At 43.5% G+C, this 20,399-nt stretch overlaps 1 protein-coding gene across 5 annotated transcripts in view; it reads right to left on the bottom strand.

Annotated features, from left to right (window-relative positions):
- Nucleotides 1–20,399, bottom strand: part of SYTL5 (synaptotagmin like 5) — a 150,549-nt gene that overhangs the window by 36,606 nt on the left and 93,544 nt on the right. For all 5 annotated transcript variants that reach the window (XM_075913248.1, XM_014578968.2, XM_075913249.1 and 2 more), the window contains exons 5-7: nt 18,432–18,564; nt 10,674–10,799; nt 4,099–4,255 (exon numbers count right to left, since the gene is read on the bottom strand). In XM_075913248.1, coding sequence (XP_075769363.1) covers nt 4,099–4,255; nt 10,674–10,799; nt 18,432–18,564 — 416 coding nt within the window. The remainder of the gene's footprint in view (nt 1–4,098; nt 4,256–10,673; nt 10,800–18,431; nt 18,565–20,399) is intronic.

The following is a 20,399-nucleotide window of genomic DNA, read 5'->3' on the forward strand; positions in this document are numbered from 1 at the left end:
TTCTAAATATACCTAATTTACACACCATTTTTATACAACATGCCTTTTTTAGTTAGGAATACAAATCTTTGACATAACTACAGCCATACAAACATTAGCAGTTCCTGTACGTAAATAGCTACAGACATAACTGCATTCACATTAGTGTGGTTGTATGACCCTTGAGTGTAGATAAGGCCATAAAGAAAGTAAATGCCTATTTATTTATCTCTCCCTGAGTTAAACTGTCATATATTGACTGATTTCTTCCAGGTGTCCTTGTACAGGTGATTCACAAGGAGAGATATGAAGGCGAAGAAATGGTAGAGCCCTTACAGGAAGGCATTCTAGCATAAAGGGCAGCATGGAAGAGGTGCAGAGAGCAGCTGACAAACACACAGGCATCTAACATGTACAGAAATGAGAATATTATAATCAAGCACATTATTACCAATAACTGTGTTAGGCATGGGCACAGACACAAAAAAAAGGCAGGATCCATGTTCCAGATAGTTTTTACTCTAAGAATGCAGAAGGAAGGAAAAGGAGGAACAACAAAAATACTAAGGTGAACAGCCTGTGATGTAGTGGTTGGTTACCTACTGATAATGTAAAGTTTTTAAGAACACAAAGGTAAACAAATTTCTCTTCCCCACAATCTGTCTGTTGAGTTTTTAGAGTTTAAAATCCTCAAAACACAGACTGTGCTTTCTTTTGTATTTGGATCATACCTAGCATACTCTGAATTCTATTGGACATAAACAACAACGTAAGTTTGATAGCATATTCTGGCTCAGATCAATGTGTGGGTTTTCACTGTTAAATATCCCTAAACAAAAAGACTAGATTTGTTCTAGCCAAGAATATGAAAAGACATCCTGTGACATTAAGGGGAAACAAAGACTACCTCACAATTAAAACAAAACCAAAAACTGTGGTGCAAATGTTTCTCAAATGCAGACAGCAAGGACTTTTCTTGCAGCCACAGTTTCTAGCAGTGACTGGAGGGGATAGGGCTGGCAAAGCAGAGGGCCATTCCCCAGACCCTCCACTGGAGATACAAACACTGAAGGCGCAGGCAGCCAGTGAGTTCTCCACCTTCCCAGAGGCACTGGGGTTGGACTTAAGCCCTGGGACTTCGGCTCCATCCCCTTCACTCACTCCCTCCCCTCCACTGCCTCTCCCCCTGCTGCCTCCTTACCCATCCAGGATTGAATTAAAAAAAAAAGGACTACATTAGAGATAATGGGGGATTAATAGCTATGTATATTCAGAGAAACAAGGCAGGTGAGGTAATATCTTTTATTGGATCATCCTATGTTGGTGAGAGAGAAGCTTTCAATCTACACAGAGCTCTTCTTCAACTGGGCTCTATATATTGTCTCTCTCTCACCACCTGAAGTTGGCCTAATAAAAGATATTTCAATCACCCTGTCTCTCTAATATCTTGGGACCAACACAGCTACAAGAACACTGCATCTATCTGAGCATGCGCGCACACACAGTGGTAAAATGGGAAAGGTAATATATTTTACTTGACCGACTTCATGATCTAGATCAGGGCTATTCAACTTTGAGCCCTGCGCAAACCCAATCTGCACCGTGGGCCACAAGCAAACAGGCAATGGGCCACATGTGACCCACAGGCCACATGTTGAGTAGCCCTGATCTAGATGATGCTTGGTCCTGCTGTGAGCGCAGGGGAATGGACTCAATGACCTCCCGAGGTCCCTTCCAGTTCTATGATTCTCTATTTCAGGTCTGGAATAGGTCCTGAGTGTCACAGCTAAAGGCAAGGTGGAATAGATTGTTCAACGCATATTCTAAGGGACCATTCAATGTGAAGAAGCTCATTAACTTCCCTGTAGGCCAAAGCAGGTTTGCGCACGCACGTCCCCTCACCCTTTTTCAGGAAACACTTAAGTGTCAAGTGGCATTAAGTTAAGATAGGGAATCACTTCCTTCTTATTCTAGTGGAGAGAAGCTGCTTGTTGGTGATTCGTTTCATCTCTTCATGGGTGCTAAAGTCTCTTCATCCAATGCCCAGAATCTTTTGTAGGCACTTATCTTCAAAAACATCTAGTTTTTTTATCTACTGTTTTAGAAGAACTCTGACTCTCACAGCTGCATGTTAGCACTGCTATTACAAAATTCTCAGTTTTATTTTGGTAATGTATCTCTTTCATGTCCATAGGTTGTTGAGTTTAGTGAATGCTGTGGATGCCTTTCCTATACCTGATATTGTTTTTTCTCCCTGAGATCTCTCTCTTGGCTAGGGTTGTCAACCCTCTAGAATTGTCCTGGACTCTCCAGGAATTAAAGATTTTTCCATGTGATGAAACCTGCAGGAATATGTCCAACCAAAATTATTAACCCAACTAGTACAGTACTGCCCAGATAAATGAACTGTTCTACTTTCTTGATGTGTTTGGCCTGCTATTAGGATGTTCCTGCTTGATGTCTGGTTTTCAAGGATGTTTGTTTTGGTATAAGCGATTGATCCCTGTTGGCCTTTGCAAAGACATCTGCCTTCATAGCTTTTCTGAAGTGTTGCTTAATAGCACAATATTCTCAGCAAAGTCTGTGTCTTCCTGGCATTTGCCACTTCCCAGGATATGCCAGAGTGTGTATGCTAATGAACATCTTCATTATTCAGTGTATGACAATGCAAAACAGCAGCAGAGATGCCAGTGTCCACCATGAACAACTCTGTCACACGGTTGTTCACCCTTCCACAGCCCTTAGCATCGCTGTAGAAAGCCTTGATGATCTTGCTGACTTTAGCTGGAATTCCACAAGACCGAAGAGTATTCTGCTCCATATGCCTTTAGAGGCTGTCAAACACCTGTGGAAATTGGTAAGGGGAGCCCGCCATTGTTCTATTCCAGGCTTCAGTGTGAACATTTGATCTACGTGTGATCACTTGGGCTTGACTCCAATCTATCCTTCTCTAAACATGCATCTACTACTGCCTCTTTTATTCCATATAGTTGTAGTATTGCAATAAAGACTTTCCCTACAAGAGACTAGTGCAACTCCTCTCCAGCTGTTACTGTCAGTAAGATCACCTTTTTTTGAGCAGTCTGACAAGTAAGCCATGTTTTCACTAGTTGAGGAGGAGTCTCTTCCTCTGAGACTTCACTGAACAGCTCTGTCAGTTTTGCTAGTGTAGTAACATCATGCGCACTTCGCATTTCTTGCTGTGATTTGATCATCAACCTTGGCTTTGTTGTTTTTCAGTATCTTGACTTCAGCCTGTACTGCTCTATTGGACTGATGTTGGTAGAAGGCTAACTAGCTGCTATAGAACACTGTAAGGCAATTTTGGGATGAGAAACCTCCACAAATGTGAGGGTTTTGTGCTAATTAGGCAGCAGTAAGAGCAATTTCCTTGATCACACTGCCCTGCTAAATGACTGTTGGGGATTATAGCACAACACAATGGAACTACATGAAACAGAATTGCACTAAAAGGCTATATTTCAAAACCTAGCACTTTCCAAACCTGTGTACATACATCACTGCTTATAAACAGATATCTTGCAACAGCTTTTAGTTCTTTACCTGCTCCAACCACTTTTTTTAAAAAAAATCAACAACAGAGATTGACATAAGACTGTAAAAGAGGGGCTTGGAATGCCAGTTGAGCTAGGTTGGAGTGCTGGACTTCCTGCCCCCTGCTTCCATGGCTGATGTACCTCATTTTAAGGGGAGGGGGAATCATAGGACCTAAGTCCTCCCACTCCACCTGGTCCCAGCCTCAGGCCCTAAGTAAATCAATCCCTAAATAGAGGAGTTCAAGTGGGGAGTCTATGTCCATTGGCGCTTCTTACATTTTAAAAATGACTATTTAAGATGTAAGTAATAGCTGTTGATAACAGGGCATTTTAGAATAAGAAAAATATGTTTGTCGATCCAAAACCCAGGTAATTGATAATGAGTTGAACACATTTCATTATGGTGAGAGAATGTCTCACAATGGGATTAAGGAATAAACAGAATTAGCCATGGAAGGCCTAGCCTTTCTTGGTTACAAGCTGACCAGGTACTGACTGTGGTGTGTATGGTTATGGTGTCAGAAGAGCAGATGTGCTCAGTCAATAGCATTGCCACATTTACCCTGCTGTAATCTGAAGTCATGCTGCGTGTGCTCAGTGCTGGTGACCTCGGATGGACTGGAGTGGAGGCATTGCTTCGGTTCACAGAGCTCACTGTGCCTTTCACGTTACTGGGAAGGGTCTCTGGGTCATTGTTGTTCAACGAAAGAGTGCTTCCCCTGCGGAAACAGGACAAACAAATCTCTGTTCTCAAAACACAGTCAGCAAGAGGGAAAAACAGGAAGCAAAGTTTACTAGAACTATCTTGTACCATACATGCTTTCCACTCTAACGATGGATCAGCTACAAACACCACATGGAAACTATGACTCCATATCTGGTGGCATGGAGAGAAGAATTAGGTGATGGTTAGAGATATTGTCTGGATATATTGCTTGATGCTTTTGTTCTCAGAATTAGGAACATTTTAAACATCTCTCTGGCACACAGTATTAAAAGCATCCAAGAACTGCACAAGATTTGTTTTCCTGCATGTTTATTTCATAACTACAGCAGCTGATTCAGCAGTCCTGCACGTGACACTCTCCATCACACACCTCTTTTTGTCCCCTCTAATCCTTTCCATTGGTGGTCCTGAATCACACCAAATTTTTTTTTACTAACCTTGCAGTCATTCAACAAGACTGACAGAAAGAAGCAGCATTCAGAATACAGAAATCTACCTATTAAACAGTGCTATCATCTGTCAATGGGCACTGATACAGTAACTCCAGTTCCTGCCACCAGGAAAATCTCATCACAATAGACACTGGGATAACAATAAAAAGGTGATGGAGAGAAACATTGCTAGAACTGAACTGGCTTTTTTACCCATTTAAACAAAATGCCACTAGCCTGCTTAATAAATCCGCAAGGATCTGTTGGCATTCCCTTCATGCTACACATGAAGGACACCTTCGCTTTGTTTATCCTGTCATATCATGTTTTGAATAACTGCACTGAAATGCCCCATTGCCAACTGGAAACTTTTAAAAGAGCCACGGCTGAAGTGAGGAACAAAATTCTTGACTGGGCCAGCTCATGTTCCTCTAGCAACTTAAAATAAAAGATCATTTCAGAAGCTCAGGGTTTTAGTCAGACTGCACCTGTCCTGTTCTGAGAGTTTAATGCCCCTTAATTAAAAAAAAACAAACAAACAAACACTGGCTTCTTGTCTGTGAATGTAAAACTAAAATACTCTGCCACTCCAAAGAAAATGAAATGTTTTAGGAACAGCTAGGAGGTGATCGCTGTGTACTGAAGACCTTTGGATTTTAGTTCAATGATGGTTTCATTATTTTTATGTGTTTCTGAAAAGTTCATATCAAAGAATAATTTTAGGGTTCTCTTCCAACCTCTCCCATCACCCTAGTGGCTTGTATAAAGACCTGGGTCTTTACTGTTAGGAAATAAAGCTAAAATTATTGTGCATCACCTGTACACAAGTCAATGGCATAGCCAGGATGTGACAAGTAGATGAGCACTGACTTCAGGTGGGCAGGCAATGATGGGCCAGCTTCCCCCCTTCAGTTAGCCATGGGGAAGGGACCCTGTAAAAACAGGTCTTCCATTCTTCACCTGGTACTCAGGGCTTGCTGCTGTGGGGTGCTCCTGCTAGGGGCTTGTTCTGCTCTGCTCAACCAGTGCCACCAGAAGGGAACATGATCTGGGTGTGGGCCCTGCTCAGGCCCCCCATTCCCGGTGCTGGGAGTGGGGATTGGGAGTAGGACTTGCCTTGTTCCCAACCCAGGGAGCTGTGTCAGGGCTGGCCCTAATCTGCCCTCCCCCACTCAGCCCACCACTCCCAGAGGGGAGCAAAGTCTGGGATAGGAGGCTTGCCTTGCTCCAGTGCTCCAAGCAGGTGGCGGGGTTGAGGCGCTGGTGTTTGCATTGGCTCCAGCCACGAAGCAGGGTCTGGGGATTGCCCCCCTGCTGGAGAATGGGCTCGGGGCATGGGGGCACACAAGTCCTGCGAGGGAATGGAGTTGGGGAATGCCAGCCGAGAAGAGCAGGGCTGGCCCCTCAGTCCACACCCCAGGCCAGGCTTGAGCACTGAGCAGATCGGTACAAGCCCCCATATCCAGGTGAGAGCAGACCCACCTGGGGGAGGTGAGTGGCCCGGGATCCTAAGTGGGTGGGTCACAGCCCACCCAGGCCCACCAGTGGCTATGCACCTGATTCTAGTGTTGCTCTTGGGTTTAGATGCTCATACCTGAAGTTTGGATGCTAAAACTTCAAACTGGCCATACAAATAACCAGAATTTGGAACTCTTGGATTTTGTTGCATGTCCCACCATAAGGCTACGTCTACACTGGCCCCTTTTCCGGAAGGGGCATGTAAATTTCATGAGTCGTCGTAGGGAAATCCGCGGGGGATTTAAATATCCCCCGCGGCATTTAAATAAAAATGTCCGCCGCTTTTTTCCGGCTTTTAAAAAAGCCGGAAAAGAGCGTCTAGACTGGCCCCGATCCTCCGGAAAAAGCGCCCTTTTCCGGAGGCTCTTATTCCTACTTTGAAGACTTTGCTTTGAAGTAGGAATAAGAGCCTCCGGAAAAGGGCGCTTTTTCCGGAGGATCGGGGCCAGTCTAGACGCTCTTTTCCGGCTTTTTTAAAAGCCGGAAAAAAGCGGCGGACATTTTTATTTAAATGCCGCGGGGGATATTTAAATCCCCCGCGGATTTCCCTACGACGACTCATGAAATTTACATGCCCCTTCCGGAAAAGGGGCCAAAGTGAAAAATTGTAATGGTTTTAACCAGAAAACTTGTTCCTTAAGATATTTTCTCATTATATGAATTAAAAATAAAAGCTGTTCAAAAAGAAAGTTAGAGAAACAAATTCAATAATGTGTAACCATAAAACACCTGCATGGATCATAAATTGGATTTAAAAGCAGGAACTTCAGACATGCAACACAGACCTCTATAAGCGTATTTTCTCATTTACCTGTTTCAGTCAAAGCTAGAGGGGAATGTGACCTATTTTGTCACTTGTTTACACAACTATTTGTTAGACAGCAGTGAAACACAGAATCAGGAAATCCTAATTCTGTTCCTGGCTCTGGGTGTGTGTCTACATGGAGTAAGATGTAATTTCCAGTTTAAAAAAACATATCCATGCTAGCTCTAATCAAGTTGGTGTGCTTAAAATAGCACAATCACTGTGGTGCAGGCAGCAAAAGGGCTCAAATACACCTAGGGTCTTGGATGAGATCATGCTCAGGTAGCTGGACTGTCTCATGGCTACACTTCTGTTTTTAGCCCGCTACCTTGAACAGAGTTCTACTCAGTCCAGAAATTACGCACACTGGCACCAGTACAGACATACTCTGGGAGGGAAGGTAGTCCTGCAGTTAGAGGAGTTACGACCCACATGTTAGCCAAGCACACAGTCTGGTGTTCATTCAGGCTGGAAGGGCAGGGTGGCTAAGTAAATGAGACTTAGACCTTCTTTTACCATTTTTGCTAGAAGTCGCCATGTACTTGATCTAGTTGATCCATGCCAGACTACTCCTGCTAGCATGACTACCCTGCTACTTATACTCATAGCAGCTCGATGTGAGTTCAAGTGAGTTATGTTCACGAGAAGGGGGATTACACCCCTCACTGGTAGCCTATACTTTTGCACCATGCTCACCACAGCAATATCTGAACACCCACTGCAAAGCCCATTTTGCCTGCTTTGCAAAATTAAATGAAGAGGTTGCTCTACTTCTTGTTCTTTCTTTGGACACTACATAACACATGTTTAACAGTAAGACAGTCAGAATCTTGAAAGCAAAACTGTGTCACTTCAATCCTTCAAGCGAAGCAGGAAAAAATAGGTACAAATCAAAATGGAAACAGCAAAGAGCCCACATCTGTTCTAATAAACTTTCCAGGCATAGATCGTGGTTGTGTACAAATAGTCTGATTACCTAAAGAAAACTACATTTGGATTCAAGACAAGAGTTGACTTTAAAGTTGGCCTGGCTAATGAGATCTGTTCAGAGTGGATAAAAGTGGATTGGGAGAATCCAGGGAGACTATAAACCTCAATCTTTCATCTCCGGCACTACAATTATTAATTATAGTCAATAAATCAAAGGTCAGAAGGGGAAATAAGTGTCTTGTTTAAATAACAGGACTCATCTGTAATACATCAATTGTTAGAATGCTTATTTTCACCTAATACTCTTCATGATGAATTTATCAGAATGCTGCCAAGGAGATGAATATTTAAGTTGCTGTTCATTTAACTGGCTTGAAAGTTTTATATTTGAAAAAGCTATCATTTTATTTTTATTCTTGGAAGAACACAAATATTATGTCAGGTTTTTTCCCTATCATCTGGGACCAGATTTTCAAAAAAAGCTTAGATCCTATTTCAGATACCAAAATAAGTGACCAGACCTTACAATCTCTGAGTGCTGAAGTCCAGAAGAAACCATTATAATCATTTGGTTTGTACACTTGCATAACTCAGACCCAAGAACCTCACATAATAATTTCTACATCAAGTCCATAATTTCTGATTTGGCTATCACATGTATTTTAAAAATATATCCAATCTTGACTTAAAGTCCCCAAGTGAAGGAGAAGGCACCATGTAACTGGATATGTTGTTCTAATGATTAACTATCCTTGCTGCTCAAATTTTGCATCTTCTTTCTGTTCTGAATTTGTTTAGCTTCAGCTTCCAACAACTGGATTTCATTATTCCCTTTTCTGCTTACAATGGAGTGGAAAGTAAGGCTGCTCTGCAGTGCCCTCATCGGGGCCACACCTGGTACAGCAGGCCCTCCCACATGAGTCTGCAAGGAACAGCTGCCTATAGCCTGTGCTGTAACTCTGTCAGTCTCTAAACTGTCAGGTAATAAAACTGCACCTGTGAAAGGGGAAAAAACACTCTGAAATGCAAGTGCCTAGATCAGGGGTGGGGAGCTTAAGGCTCAGCGGCCAGATGCAGTCCTTGGCTTGCCTGGATGCAGCCCACGAGCATTGGGCAGCCCGCGCTAGTGCTCCCACTCCCCACCTTCCTGTGGGGCTGGAGTGCACAAAATCTACTAGGCTGGTCCCCCCTAGGCTCTGGTGTGCGAGGGGAATGTCTTTCTCCTCAGTCGGGGGCCACATCAATGAGCGTTGTTGGTTTTTTGGGGGTTTTTTTTGCTTCCCACTTGGGTGTAGTCCCTGACTGACTTGTCTGTGTGTCGGTGGCCCCCACCCCTGGCTTACATCAAGGTCCTGGCCTCGGGTTAGATTAGCCCTGAGGTTATCTCCTCCTGTGGCCCCATCTCACCCAGCTCTGCTCCTGACCAAAAGCAGTCTTGCCTTCTTAAACTGGCCTTGTTCTTCCCTGGTCAATAATTTTTCTTGGCCCTTCTAGGCCTCTGGAGGACTGTGTTTTTGGTCACCTGGTCTGAGTGCATTGCCTTTGGGTAGCAAGGGCTTATCTAGACTATGCTAGAATGTCGAAAGAGGATATGCAAATTCTGCAGGATCTTCTTCCGATCTCACTTTCGAAAGCGGAGCTTTCAAAAGTGAAAGTAGTTTAGACGCAGCTTTTTCAGCAAACCCACTCTTCCTTTTTGTCGAAAAGCCACTCTTCCTCAAAAAATTAGGTTTATGCAGCTTTTCGACCGGGGGGGGTGAGTTCGCTGAAAAAGCCCTGTCTAAACTGCTTTCAAAAGTGAGATCGGAAGAAGATATGCAAATTCCCACGGAATGTGCATATCCTCTTTCAACACTCTAGCATAGTCTGGATAAGCCCCAAGTGTCAAGGTGCCGATGCCCCCAGCAGGAGACAGACAAGGTCTGACACACTCTGTCACAATTGGGTGCTGAGGTCTTTTGGCAACAGGTTCTCAATTGGAATAATATGTCACAGCTCCACTGAGGTATGACAATTTACAGCGCCTGATCACGTGCTCCTTTCCCTTTTATGCAAGGGCTGAGTGCTACTAAACCTAAAGTCTGTGACTGCTTGGAATTACCATCACAGTGCACCAGGGACTGCGGGTCTTGGCCAGCAACACCACACAGTTAGAAAAACTCACTGCTTAGCAAGAGATTAATAATAATTTTAAAAAGCACTTTCATGTGTACTCTGCTCATTCTGTTTCCTTTTTATGGAACAAGCCTTGCAGAGTATTAGGAACATGCATTACATAGCAGTGGGATCAATTGCCCTCACTAGATAATGAGAACAGAACAAGCAGTAGTGAGCAGCTCAGAAAATGTACTTTCAATTGCATAACTGTTCCTGTAGTTTATGAATAGAACCGACTGCTTTGGAAAACTATGGAATTCCCTTCACTTCAGAATAATTATGGAAAGACTATAGAAGAGAAATGTTACAGAGCTCAACTGACATTTTGCCCAAGTTAGGTAGTGCTGTCAGCTTTACCCTTGACTGACTGTGGGCTCAGTTCTGTAAAATGCTGAGCAGAGCTGACCAAAACAATTAACAAAAAAGAACAAAATTTTCAAAAAAAACATTAACTTTTTCAACCAGCTCTAGTAGTGGTGAGCACACAGGAGTGAAAAGTGCAACACAGGTCTGCTCAGTGACTTTCTAGACCAAGCTCTAAGCTATCAGCAGACTTTTTTGTCCCTTACCGGTCAGAGCAGGGAGTTGACCTGACACTGCGTAAACTTTGGGCGTCGGCTTCTGAACTGCTGCTTCTTCCGTCTTCGGCTTTCACATTTGTGATTTCTCCTTTGGTCATTGCCCTCAGGGCCTTCCTGATAAGCATAAATGAAAGAAATAAAATAGGGTGAAAATGTAAAATACACAACACTTGAGCCAATGTCATTCTTGTGAAATTTTTCCTGTTAGAAAAGGGAGCACACATCGGTTCTGATAACACCATGCTGTACTTTTAGTGAACAAGTGTTCTGAGTATTGTTGAGGTCAAAGATGGAACAGGCAAACACAGGTTTACTAAAACTTTCACCTCTTGTCTCTCTGGGTATGTCTACACTACAAAGTTAGTTCGAACTAACGGACGTTAGTTCGAACTAACTTTAATAGGTGCTACACTAGCGCTCCGCTAGTTCGAATTTGAATCGAACTAGCGGAGCGCTTAGTTCGAACTAGGTAAACCTCATTTTACGAGGACTAACGCCTAGTTCGAACTAGCTAGTTCGAACTAAGGGCTGTGTAGCCCTTTAGTTCGAACTAGTGGGAGGCTAGCCCTCCCCAGGTTTCCCTGGTGGCCACTCTGGCCAACACCAGGGAAACTCTATGCCCCCCTCCCGGCCCCGGACCCCTTAAAGGGGCACGGGCTGGCTACGGTGCCCGTGCCAGGTGCAAGCCTGCCAGCACCCAGCTAGCAGACCCTGCACCTGGCACGGCACAGAGCCACCCACCCGATGCCCCCCAGCCCACCCCCTCTTCCCGGGACCAGGCTGGCGGCTCCCGGGAGCTTGCCCTGGACTGCAAGAGGCGGGCACCTTCCTGGGCTAGTGCGGACATCGTGGACCTCGTCCACGATCTCCGCACTAGGCACAGGAAAGTGGCCGTCTAGGGCAGGAGAGCTGCCAGCCTGGCCACCCAGGACCAGGTGTGCATGAAAATCAAGGGGGTCCACTGAGACCCCCGACACTGAGCCCTGAGCTTACAATGGCCGTCCTGGGTCAGACCAAAGGTCCATCTAGCCCAGTAGCCTGTCTGCCAACAGCGGCCAACCCTAGGGACCCTGGAGGGGATGGACCGAAGACAGTGACCAAGCCATTTGTCTCGTGCCATCCCTCTCCAGCCTTCCACAAACTTTGGGCAGGGACACCACTCCTACCCTCTGGCTAATAGGACTCCATGGACCCAACCTCCATCACTTGATCTCACTTCCCTTTCAACTCTGTTCTAGTTGTAGCCTTCACAGCCTCCTGCAGCAAGGAGTTCCACAGGTTAACTATTTGCTTTGTCAAGAACAACAACTTTCTCTTACTAGTTTCAAGCCTGCTACCCATTCCTTTCCTTTGGTGTCCTCTAGTCCTTCTTTATGGGAACTCAGGAAGAACTTTTCTGAATGCACCCTCTCCACCCAACCCCTGCTTTTAGAGACCTCTATCCTGTCCCCCCTCCGTCTCCTCTTTTCTAAGCTGAACAGTCCCAGTCTCTGTAGCCTCTCTTCATCTGGGACCTGTTCCCAACCCCTGATCATGTTAGTTGCCCTCCCCTCTCCCAGCCTTTCTCTTCCCCTCTCCCACCTCCTTTTCCCAGTCTCCCCCAGTTTTGTTCAATAAAGACAGAGTCAATGTTGGAAGAAACGTTATCTTTATTTTGTACATCAATAAGAAGGGGGGCTAGGGAAGGGTAAGTGGAAGGAGGTGAGGGAGGAATGGGGTACGAGCCCCCGATGGGGAGGACTGGGCTGGCTCTGCAGGCTTCTGGGGGTGGAAGCTCTCCTGCAGCCCCCCAATTGCCCCCTCTCCCCAGATGGCAGCCTGCGGCAAGTGCAGCCGGGCTGATGGCCGAGTGGTGTGATGTGCCCAGTGTGGGCACTCAGGGCACTCCAAGCCAGAACTTCTTTGCAAGCGGGGCACCCCTTAGAACTGTGTGTCCGGGGTGGGGGTCGGGACCCTTTAAGCGCAGCCCTCGGCTAGCCTGAGACAGCATCTCCATGCTCTAAGTCCTCCTTTTATGCCCTGCCGGCACTGCTTCCGGCCATCCTTAAGCCCTGTTCAGAGTCCACTCAATGTGGACTTACTAGTTCGAACTAGCAAAACGCTAGTTCGAACTAGTTTTTAGTTCTAGATGCGTTAGTTCGAACTAGCTTAGTTCGAATTAACTAATTCGAACTAAGTTAGTTCGAACTAGCGCTGTAGTGTAGACGTACCCTCTGACTCTCATAAATAATCATAGAGCTGTGTATATTACTGTAGCACTCAAAGCATGCTAGGAGCTCTGCCAACACACACAAAAAACCTGAGCTTCCTTCAAAGAGTTTATGAACTAAAAAAAACAAAAAACAGAAGGGGAAGAAAGGGGTATGATTAAGGCCCTACTCAAATCATGGGATGATTGTCAAATAATTGCAGCTGAGTTGTAGACAAGACATGGAAAAATGTGGAAAAGTAGTAATACACCTTTATTAATTGTGGTAAAATGAAAAAGCAAGAGAAGATCTATTTATTTTTTAAAAATTGCTGGAACAATATAAACACCCAACTGTTATATTACGCCTTCTGATTTTGTTGAGATGGTTTGCCGCAACTATAGTACAATCATTAAAAGCCCAGCTAGGATCCTGGGGTATGTCTAGACTGCATCCCTCTGTCGGCAGAGGGATGCAGATTAGGCAGGTCGACATTGCAAATGAAGCAGGGATTTAAATATCCCATGCCTAAATTGCATAAAAATGAGTTTTGTCAACTCAGCACTTTGTCAGCATAAAGCAGCAGTCTAGAGGGGAATTTGTCAAGAAAGAAAGCCTTTTTCGACAGATCCTGTAAACCTCCTTGCAGAGTGTAATGTATCAGTAAACTAGTATTTATTGTTCTTCTCTTTTTAGCCCTCTTAGATAGCTGCTAGATGCATGCTCAGCAAGCCAACAGGCCCAGTGTCTTCAAGGAGAGAAGACATTCCATGATAAAAGGGATCCCAGGCTCTTCTGGAGGGAAGCTACTTAGAGCACAACCTTCTCTAAGCACCAGATGGAGGGAGGCTGGGTTTGGATGGTTGGTTCTGCACCCCTGTTCTGAGACAGTGCCTTCAGGAACAAGTATAGATGCATGGATGGGTGTAAAGCCACCAAATTGTCTTGGCCACCAAGGTTCCATCAGGATTATCGTTGCCTTCTCCTTCTTTGACCTTCCTGAATACATGGGATGGATAGACATGCATTAGGGGGACTTGACCACTGTACCTGAAAGGCCTTCTCCTGAAGTCATACCCACAGACAGTCAGGACCTGTAGGTATCTCCTGTTTGTTTGGGTTATAAAGTGGTTTAACAATGGGAAACACCTCTGCCAGAAAATGCCCTGGGCCAGAGAAAAATGGAGCTCCTACTTGTGATCCTGGCGGAAATGCTTGCTTAGGCTGTCTGCTGAGGTATCCTTTGTTTCCAGGAGGTGCGCTGCCCAGAAAGTAATCTGAGCAGTTCCAAGGCTCGACTGCTTCCATGCAGAGTGGAACAGACTTTTTATCTCCCTGTTTGTTTAAACAAAATACAGTAGAGCCATGTTGTCTGACATGAGTTGGAGATGTGTGCGCTGGAGGAAGGGGAGGAGCCTTTTGAATGCTTCATGCACCGCTGATGTGTAGTTTGGATTCTTGCAGAGTCCAGAATCCCTGAGCAGTATGATTATCCGGATGTGCTGACCAGCCCTGATGGGAGGCATTTGTTATGAATATCTTTGTGAATGGTGATTGGGGTGGGGGAGAGGAGAAGGAGGGACCTCCTCTGCAAACAGTTCCTTTCATTTCCCACCGGGTAAGAGATGTGACGGTGCTTGGAGGAAGTAAAGCTCATTTGTCCAGGGCATCTGTGCTTGGGAGAATAAACTGTTCACAATCGTGCCAGGAGGCATGAGTGTTCGAGCCTCATGAAGGATGTAGTATAGGTGCAGGTGGCCATATGACCTAGAAAGATCAGGCAGGGCAGGACTGCCATGTGGGGGCTGAATCAGAGCTGGGTGAAGACGTCCCTCATCATGCAGATTCTGTCCAGTGATAAGAAAGGTAATGTCTTACTTCAGAGGCTGGGCCAGCCAGACTCTGCTCTTAGGTTTGGACGGTAACCAAGAAGACACAGATCGCTTACTGCGAATAAATATATTAGATGATATAAAAAGAAAACAAGAGGAGGCTTACAACATCCCTTTGGCTTGCTGGGGACTCCGACTCAGCAAAGGATGGACTTCCCAAAGGACCTGTAACTGTACAGAGGTGCCTTTCAGACCTGGCCCAGGAGTCTGTCCTTTGCTGAGTCAGAGTCCCCAGCAAGCCAAAAGGATGTTGGAAGCCTCCTCTTATTTTCTTTTTATATCATCTAATAATCCGTGCATTTATTCGCATTACGCTATTTGTGTCTTCTTGGTTACCCTCCGAACCTGAGAGCAGAGTCTGGCTGGCCCAGCCTCTGAAGTAAAACAGGTTTGATCAAAGTTCAGTTCAGATTCATTCTGATACACTCTATAACTTATGCGAGAATTAAGTGGTCTTTTCTAAGGAGAGGACTACTATGTGGCCAACTAATAGTGCTGCCCCATGAGCAGTGAATTGTTGGTGTACAGAAATATTGGGCTGGCTGGACAATGCCGATATGCCACTATGAAGCCAAACAGAAGAACTCTGCACTGAAAATGATCTCGGTGCACCATAAAGTGTGGAACTTTCTTGTGAACTGGACGAACGTCTGTATGAAAATATGCATCCTTCCGACCAAGGACTGCAAGTCATTTTTTTTCTGTTATGAACGGGATTATTGAGGCTGAAGTCCTCAACCTGAATTTTGCACAGTGTATAAAGACGTTGGCTTGTCTGAGGTCCAGGATTGGTCTCCAGACCCCTATATCCTTTTGGGTACAAGGAAATGTCTTGAGTAATAACCCTTGTCCCTGTGCTGAGAAGGCTCTACTGCCCCGAGCTGAATTATAGGGTTCACCTCCTTTTTGAGACACTTCTTCTGAAGAATGATGGGGATGGGTGGTTTTGGAGAAGAAGCAGGAAAGAGTAATATGGCGTAGCCTATCAAGATTTTGTCTAGGACCTATTTGTCCAACATGACATGGTGTCATATTGGGAGGAAATGGGCCAGGCAGCCACCAAAGGGTGTGGGAATAAGTGGTGGTGGTGCAGAGACTGGCTTGACAGCTTTCAAGCATCCCACCAAAATATCTTTTTGACAGGAGAATGGGATTAAAGAGAGGAAGCTAGTGGTGCATTCTGACTGCTGTGTTGTACATGTGCCACTTCCTCAGGAGCTCAAAGGCTCTTTGATGATAGCAGGGCAGAGAGCAGTGTTCCCTGTAAGCTGAGAGCTTGGGTGGCCACCCAGGAGAGATTCGGGTGTTGTTTAGCTGATTGGCACAGCTGGCAGCATGTGTTTATACTGGTGATGCACATCTGCACATGCCTCGGTGCACATAAAATTTATTCTGCAAATGGGATGGGACCCTTTGCTTTGTGATATTCTAGCTGGTAGAACGAACCAGTAAGCGGTGTACTGCTGGCGTTGGAGCCCCTACACCATGGCTGGTACTCGGAACCAGCAAACACCAGATCATCATTGCACAGATGTCCCTGAGCACTACTGGGTCTGAAAGAATCAATGACTCCGGACTGCGAAGTCCTTGAGAATGGAATATGTGGGTGTAACAGGTGGAGAGTATGAGAGTCTCTGGGCTCTAAGCGGATCCCTCAGTGCAGTTTTGTGCAAGGTAGTCTTCAGTGGCTTGGTGCAGAAAGTGAATGACCTCTTCTCTGTAGGTGGTGAAGGGATCAGTCACATGCTTTTTATCAATGATTTCAGAGCACTCATAGTTCTCAGTACCATCAATGCCAACACATCATTCCTGTGAGTTCCAGACACACTCACACATGGGTGGGAAATCCCACTTGGTAACGAGGCTAGCGGAAAAGCAGTTCTGCTCTTAGAGGACTAGTGAGGCAATTTATCCCTCTTCTTATGGGAATGGTACAGACTAGAGGGGTTCAAAGAAGGATGAGGAGAATGATTAGAGGAGCTGGAAAAATGCCCATGTGGCTGAAATGATTAAGATTCGTTATCATAGAAAGGAGATAAATAAAAGGTGGTATTACAAAAATATGCAAAACAACAAAAATGGCTGAGAAAAAGTAGACCAGGAGCTTCTATTCTTCCTCTCTCCTAACACAAGAACAAGGGGACACTCAAATTAAAAGTAAGCAAATTTACAATTGATCAAATAAAATACTTTGGCTGTTGAAGCAAAGAATTCATCAAGATTCAAAAAGCTATTGAATATTTACATGGATAACAAGACTGTCCAGTGTTCTGAAGAAGAATGATACAATTTTGGAGGGTCACTAAACCTTGTGTCTGGGGATTCAGCCAAACTTTAACTCTTAGACACCAGGGTAAGATGTAACAAGAGGGACAGATTACTCCAAATTGCCTAGTGAGAGCTTCGTACACTTTCCTCTTGAGTACCTGCATTGGGCCAAGGTCAGTGACAGGATACCAGATTCGTTGCAGTTTGAGTCTGATCCAATGTGACAATTCCCATGTTTTCCTACCTTCTGATTTGTCACTTGAAATACTGAACTTTTTATCCATAACAGATTTTCCCTTTCGGGTGTGAATTGCAATCAAAAAGGGAAGATAAGAAGCAGGCATAAATCAATTTGCTAATTATTTAGTTACTGTGCTATGAAGTATTCACAGCAAAGATGGTAAATGTTCCACTGCAGTAAGGAGGCAAACTTTCAGTATACCTTCACCATGACTATTATCTGCATAATTAATCCATAATTAAATGCAGTTTTTAGTGCAGCCAGTTCCTTAAATTGTACCCTCTTTATCTGCACAAAGGTACTCAGAAGCAGTAGCTTCTTCTTTTATGCAATGTTAATGAGGCAAAATCAAGTAACGTTTCTGATTGTCAGAAGTCCAGTTCATGTCTCTATTCCCTTGACCATCACAGCCCTCATAATTTACATATACTATATGCTGTAGGTGCATCTGGATAGCAACTCAATCAGTAGTAATTACCAAACTCTTAAAAACGTGCTTTTCCAATGAAAAGTGACTACAGGATCTATATTACAAAGTTTGCTCAATTTATGCCCCAGTAATAACTATGCAACTCCATAACACATATATTGTTTGCTCTCTGCAAACAGTGCTATTGAGGGGATATCCTAAGGATAATGGGTTGCATAGATATCACTGAGGCCATAACATTCCAAACAATATCTTTATTTATTGATGAGGATTCATTAAAAGGAAAACACAGCTCTCAGACCCCAAGGTGAGTTTATCAAGCTGGAGGTTAGGGGCAAAACAGCATTTCACTTGTAAAGTAAGCTAATTTTATGTGAAAGCCACTGAGAGGAAATAAACATGGATCTTCAGGGTGCCATTTTTATAGCCATACCTTCAGAATACAAGCACACTTATAGACTATTTAAAGTGTAACCTCTTACCAGGAGGAAAAATCCAATAGTTGCCACTGCCTTTTGCTGCTACCTTGTAGCAAAAGGTAATTATAGCTGCATTTCCTAGGAGACTGCAGTCTAATTATAGCAATTGTTTCAAAGTAGAATGTATCTAACCCTGGGAGATCTTGGTCTGATGTGGAATATTGGAGAGAGGCTGGAGAGACTCAAAAGAAAATCTGATCAGAAGTTATGTTCTTGAATTATTAGTTTCCAAAGGCCAAGGCTTTACCCTATCTTCCGGGGTCCACTGAACATTGATTTCTGCCCACTTGTGGAGGAAGCTGGTGTATCTGGCCTTTGTTCTACTTTCTCCTGAGCGTCATCTTTAGCTTGTCCTCCTTCTGTCTTAACAGGAACAGTATCTGGAGAAGAAAAAACATTAAAATAAATAAAAGCAACATATGCGAAGTGTGCATCTGATATAATAGAAAGTCTGTTTTTAACTAATAAAAAATCTTGTTAAGACTATCACTAAGCCATTTTTGCATAGCTCCCATTCCTTTTTTAAAAGGGAAAGCATCACATAAATAACCAATTTTAATGTAGTTATTTTACAAATTTGGTGCAGGTGGACTGTTGTTGTTGAAAAACAAACCAAGCAAATAAACAACAACATTTCCATTGGATTATGCCCCCAACTTTGGTTCTGATAAATTAATAAATTAAATAAATTTAGTGATGGGAGAACATAAAAAAACCTCACTTTGCAGTTGATGGCTCGTTCACTGCTAAGTGAGAGAGAACACATTCTCTGCATTAAAAATATTTTCAACAGGGAGGAAAATGTTGACACAAATACTTTGGACATTACTTTTTCTTCTCATTATACAGCTAACAAAAATATAAATATACAAGTATAGCAATAAAAAACAAAATATACATCTTGAAATGTTGCATGAAACAAATAGAAAACCAAGATGCAAGTTATATGCCAATAGATAACTCCTAAGGTGGCACACACACCAGACAGGTCAGTATTTTCCCAAATAAAATATCAGAATTCATAATAATTATTTTTTAAATGGCAGTCAGCCCTCCTGCTTCCTAAATGCATTGTAACTTAACTGCTGAATATGATAAATACTACATGGTAACACAGATTGTACTCAGATGGTGGCACCTGGATCAAGTGTTAAAATAGTTCAGATGAGAGACGGGATCCTTGTATTCAGAAATAAGTCTTAATCTTTAACCTTGTGAAGCTGTAGTGAAGGTGAGACGTGCAAGCAGTTCTGAGACATGTCTTATGCTCTGTCCCCTGTAGGATCAGTGAAACAGACCATGTTATTCATGCCTCAACATGTTTGTGCATATGCAGCGGGTAGACAGGAGATGGGAAAAATCAAGATGTTGCCTCAGAATGAAGAGGTAGCCATAAGCTGGTATACAGCCAGTCATCTCGTACTTAGTGAGTCTTCCCCCAGGAAAAATAAGAAGAAAGTCTAGTACAGTACAGAGAATTACAATTTAGAATTACAGTTTAGAGCAGCATTATTCACGCTAGAATCTCTGGATGTAAGGACTGAGAAAATGAAATCTGAGAGATTTTTCACTACTCAATAATTTGTCTAGGTTTATTTAGGTCAAGAGCTTGGGATCGTGTAAGCTCCTCAGGGTGTTCTTTTCATTGTTCTGAATAAAGTATCTAGTATTGTTCAGACCTTAATTGAAAAATTAAAAAGATCACTAATGCATAATTAGTATTTAAGTTCAGTGATAATTGAGAATACTTTAGGAATACTTTACTAGAAGCCAAAGAAGCCTCAAACCCAGCATCAAGAAGGTCACATTGATTTTAAAAAGCAATTGGGTTTAGAAGGGAAGGGACAAATAAAGACAAATGGAAAGTTGCTAGTAATGAATATGAACTATACAAAAGGGAAGCAAAGGGACAAAGGGAGAAATCTATGGCCAACAGAATTAGGGACAATAAGGAGATTTTAAAGTATAGTAGGAACACAAAGAAACCTAAAAATGGTATCATTCCATTCAGATGAAAATGGTAGAATTATCAATAATAATAAACAAAGGAAAAAACTCTTCAATAAGTATTTCTGTTGTGCACCTGAGGAGGAAAGATTAGGTAATCATGTCATAGGATAACACTCTAACTTTCTCTTGAAATACTAGAGAAATGAAGAAATAGAAGCTACTAATGTTAGACATTTTAAAATCAGCCTATCAAGATAATTTGCAC

This window comes from Pelodiscus sinensis, chromosome 1 (genome assembly GCF_049634645.1).
Source record: "Pelodiscus sinensis isolate JC-2024 chromosome 1, ASM4963464v1, whole genome shotgun sequence".
Classification (NCBI taxonomy): Eukaryota; Metazoa; Chordata; order Testudines; family Trionychidae; genus Pelodiscus; species Pelodiscus sinensis.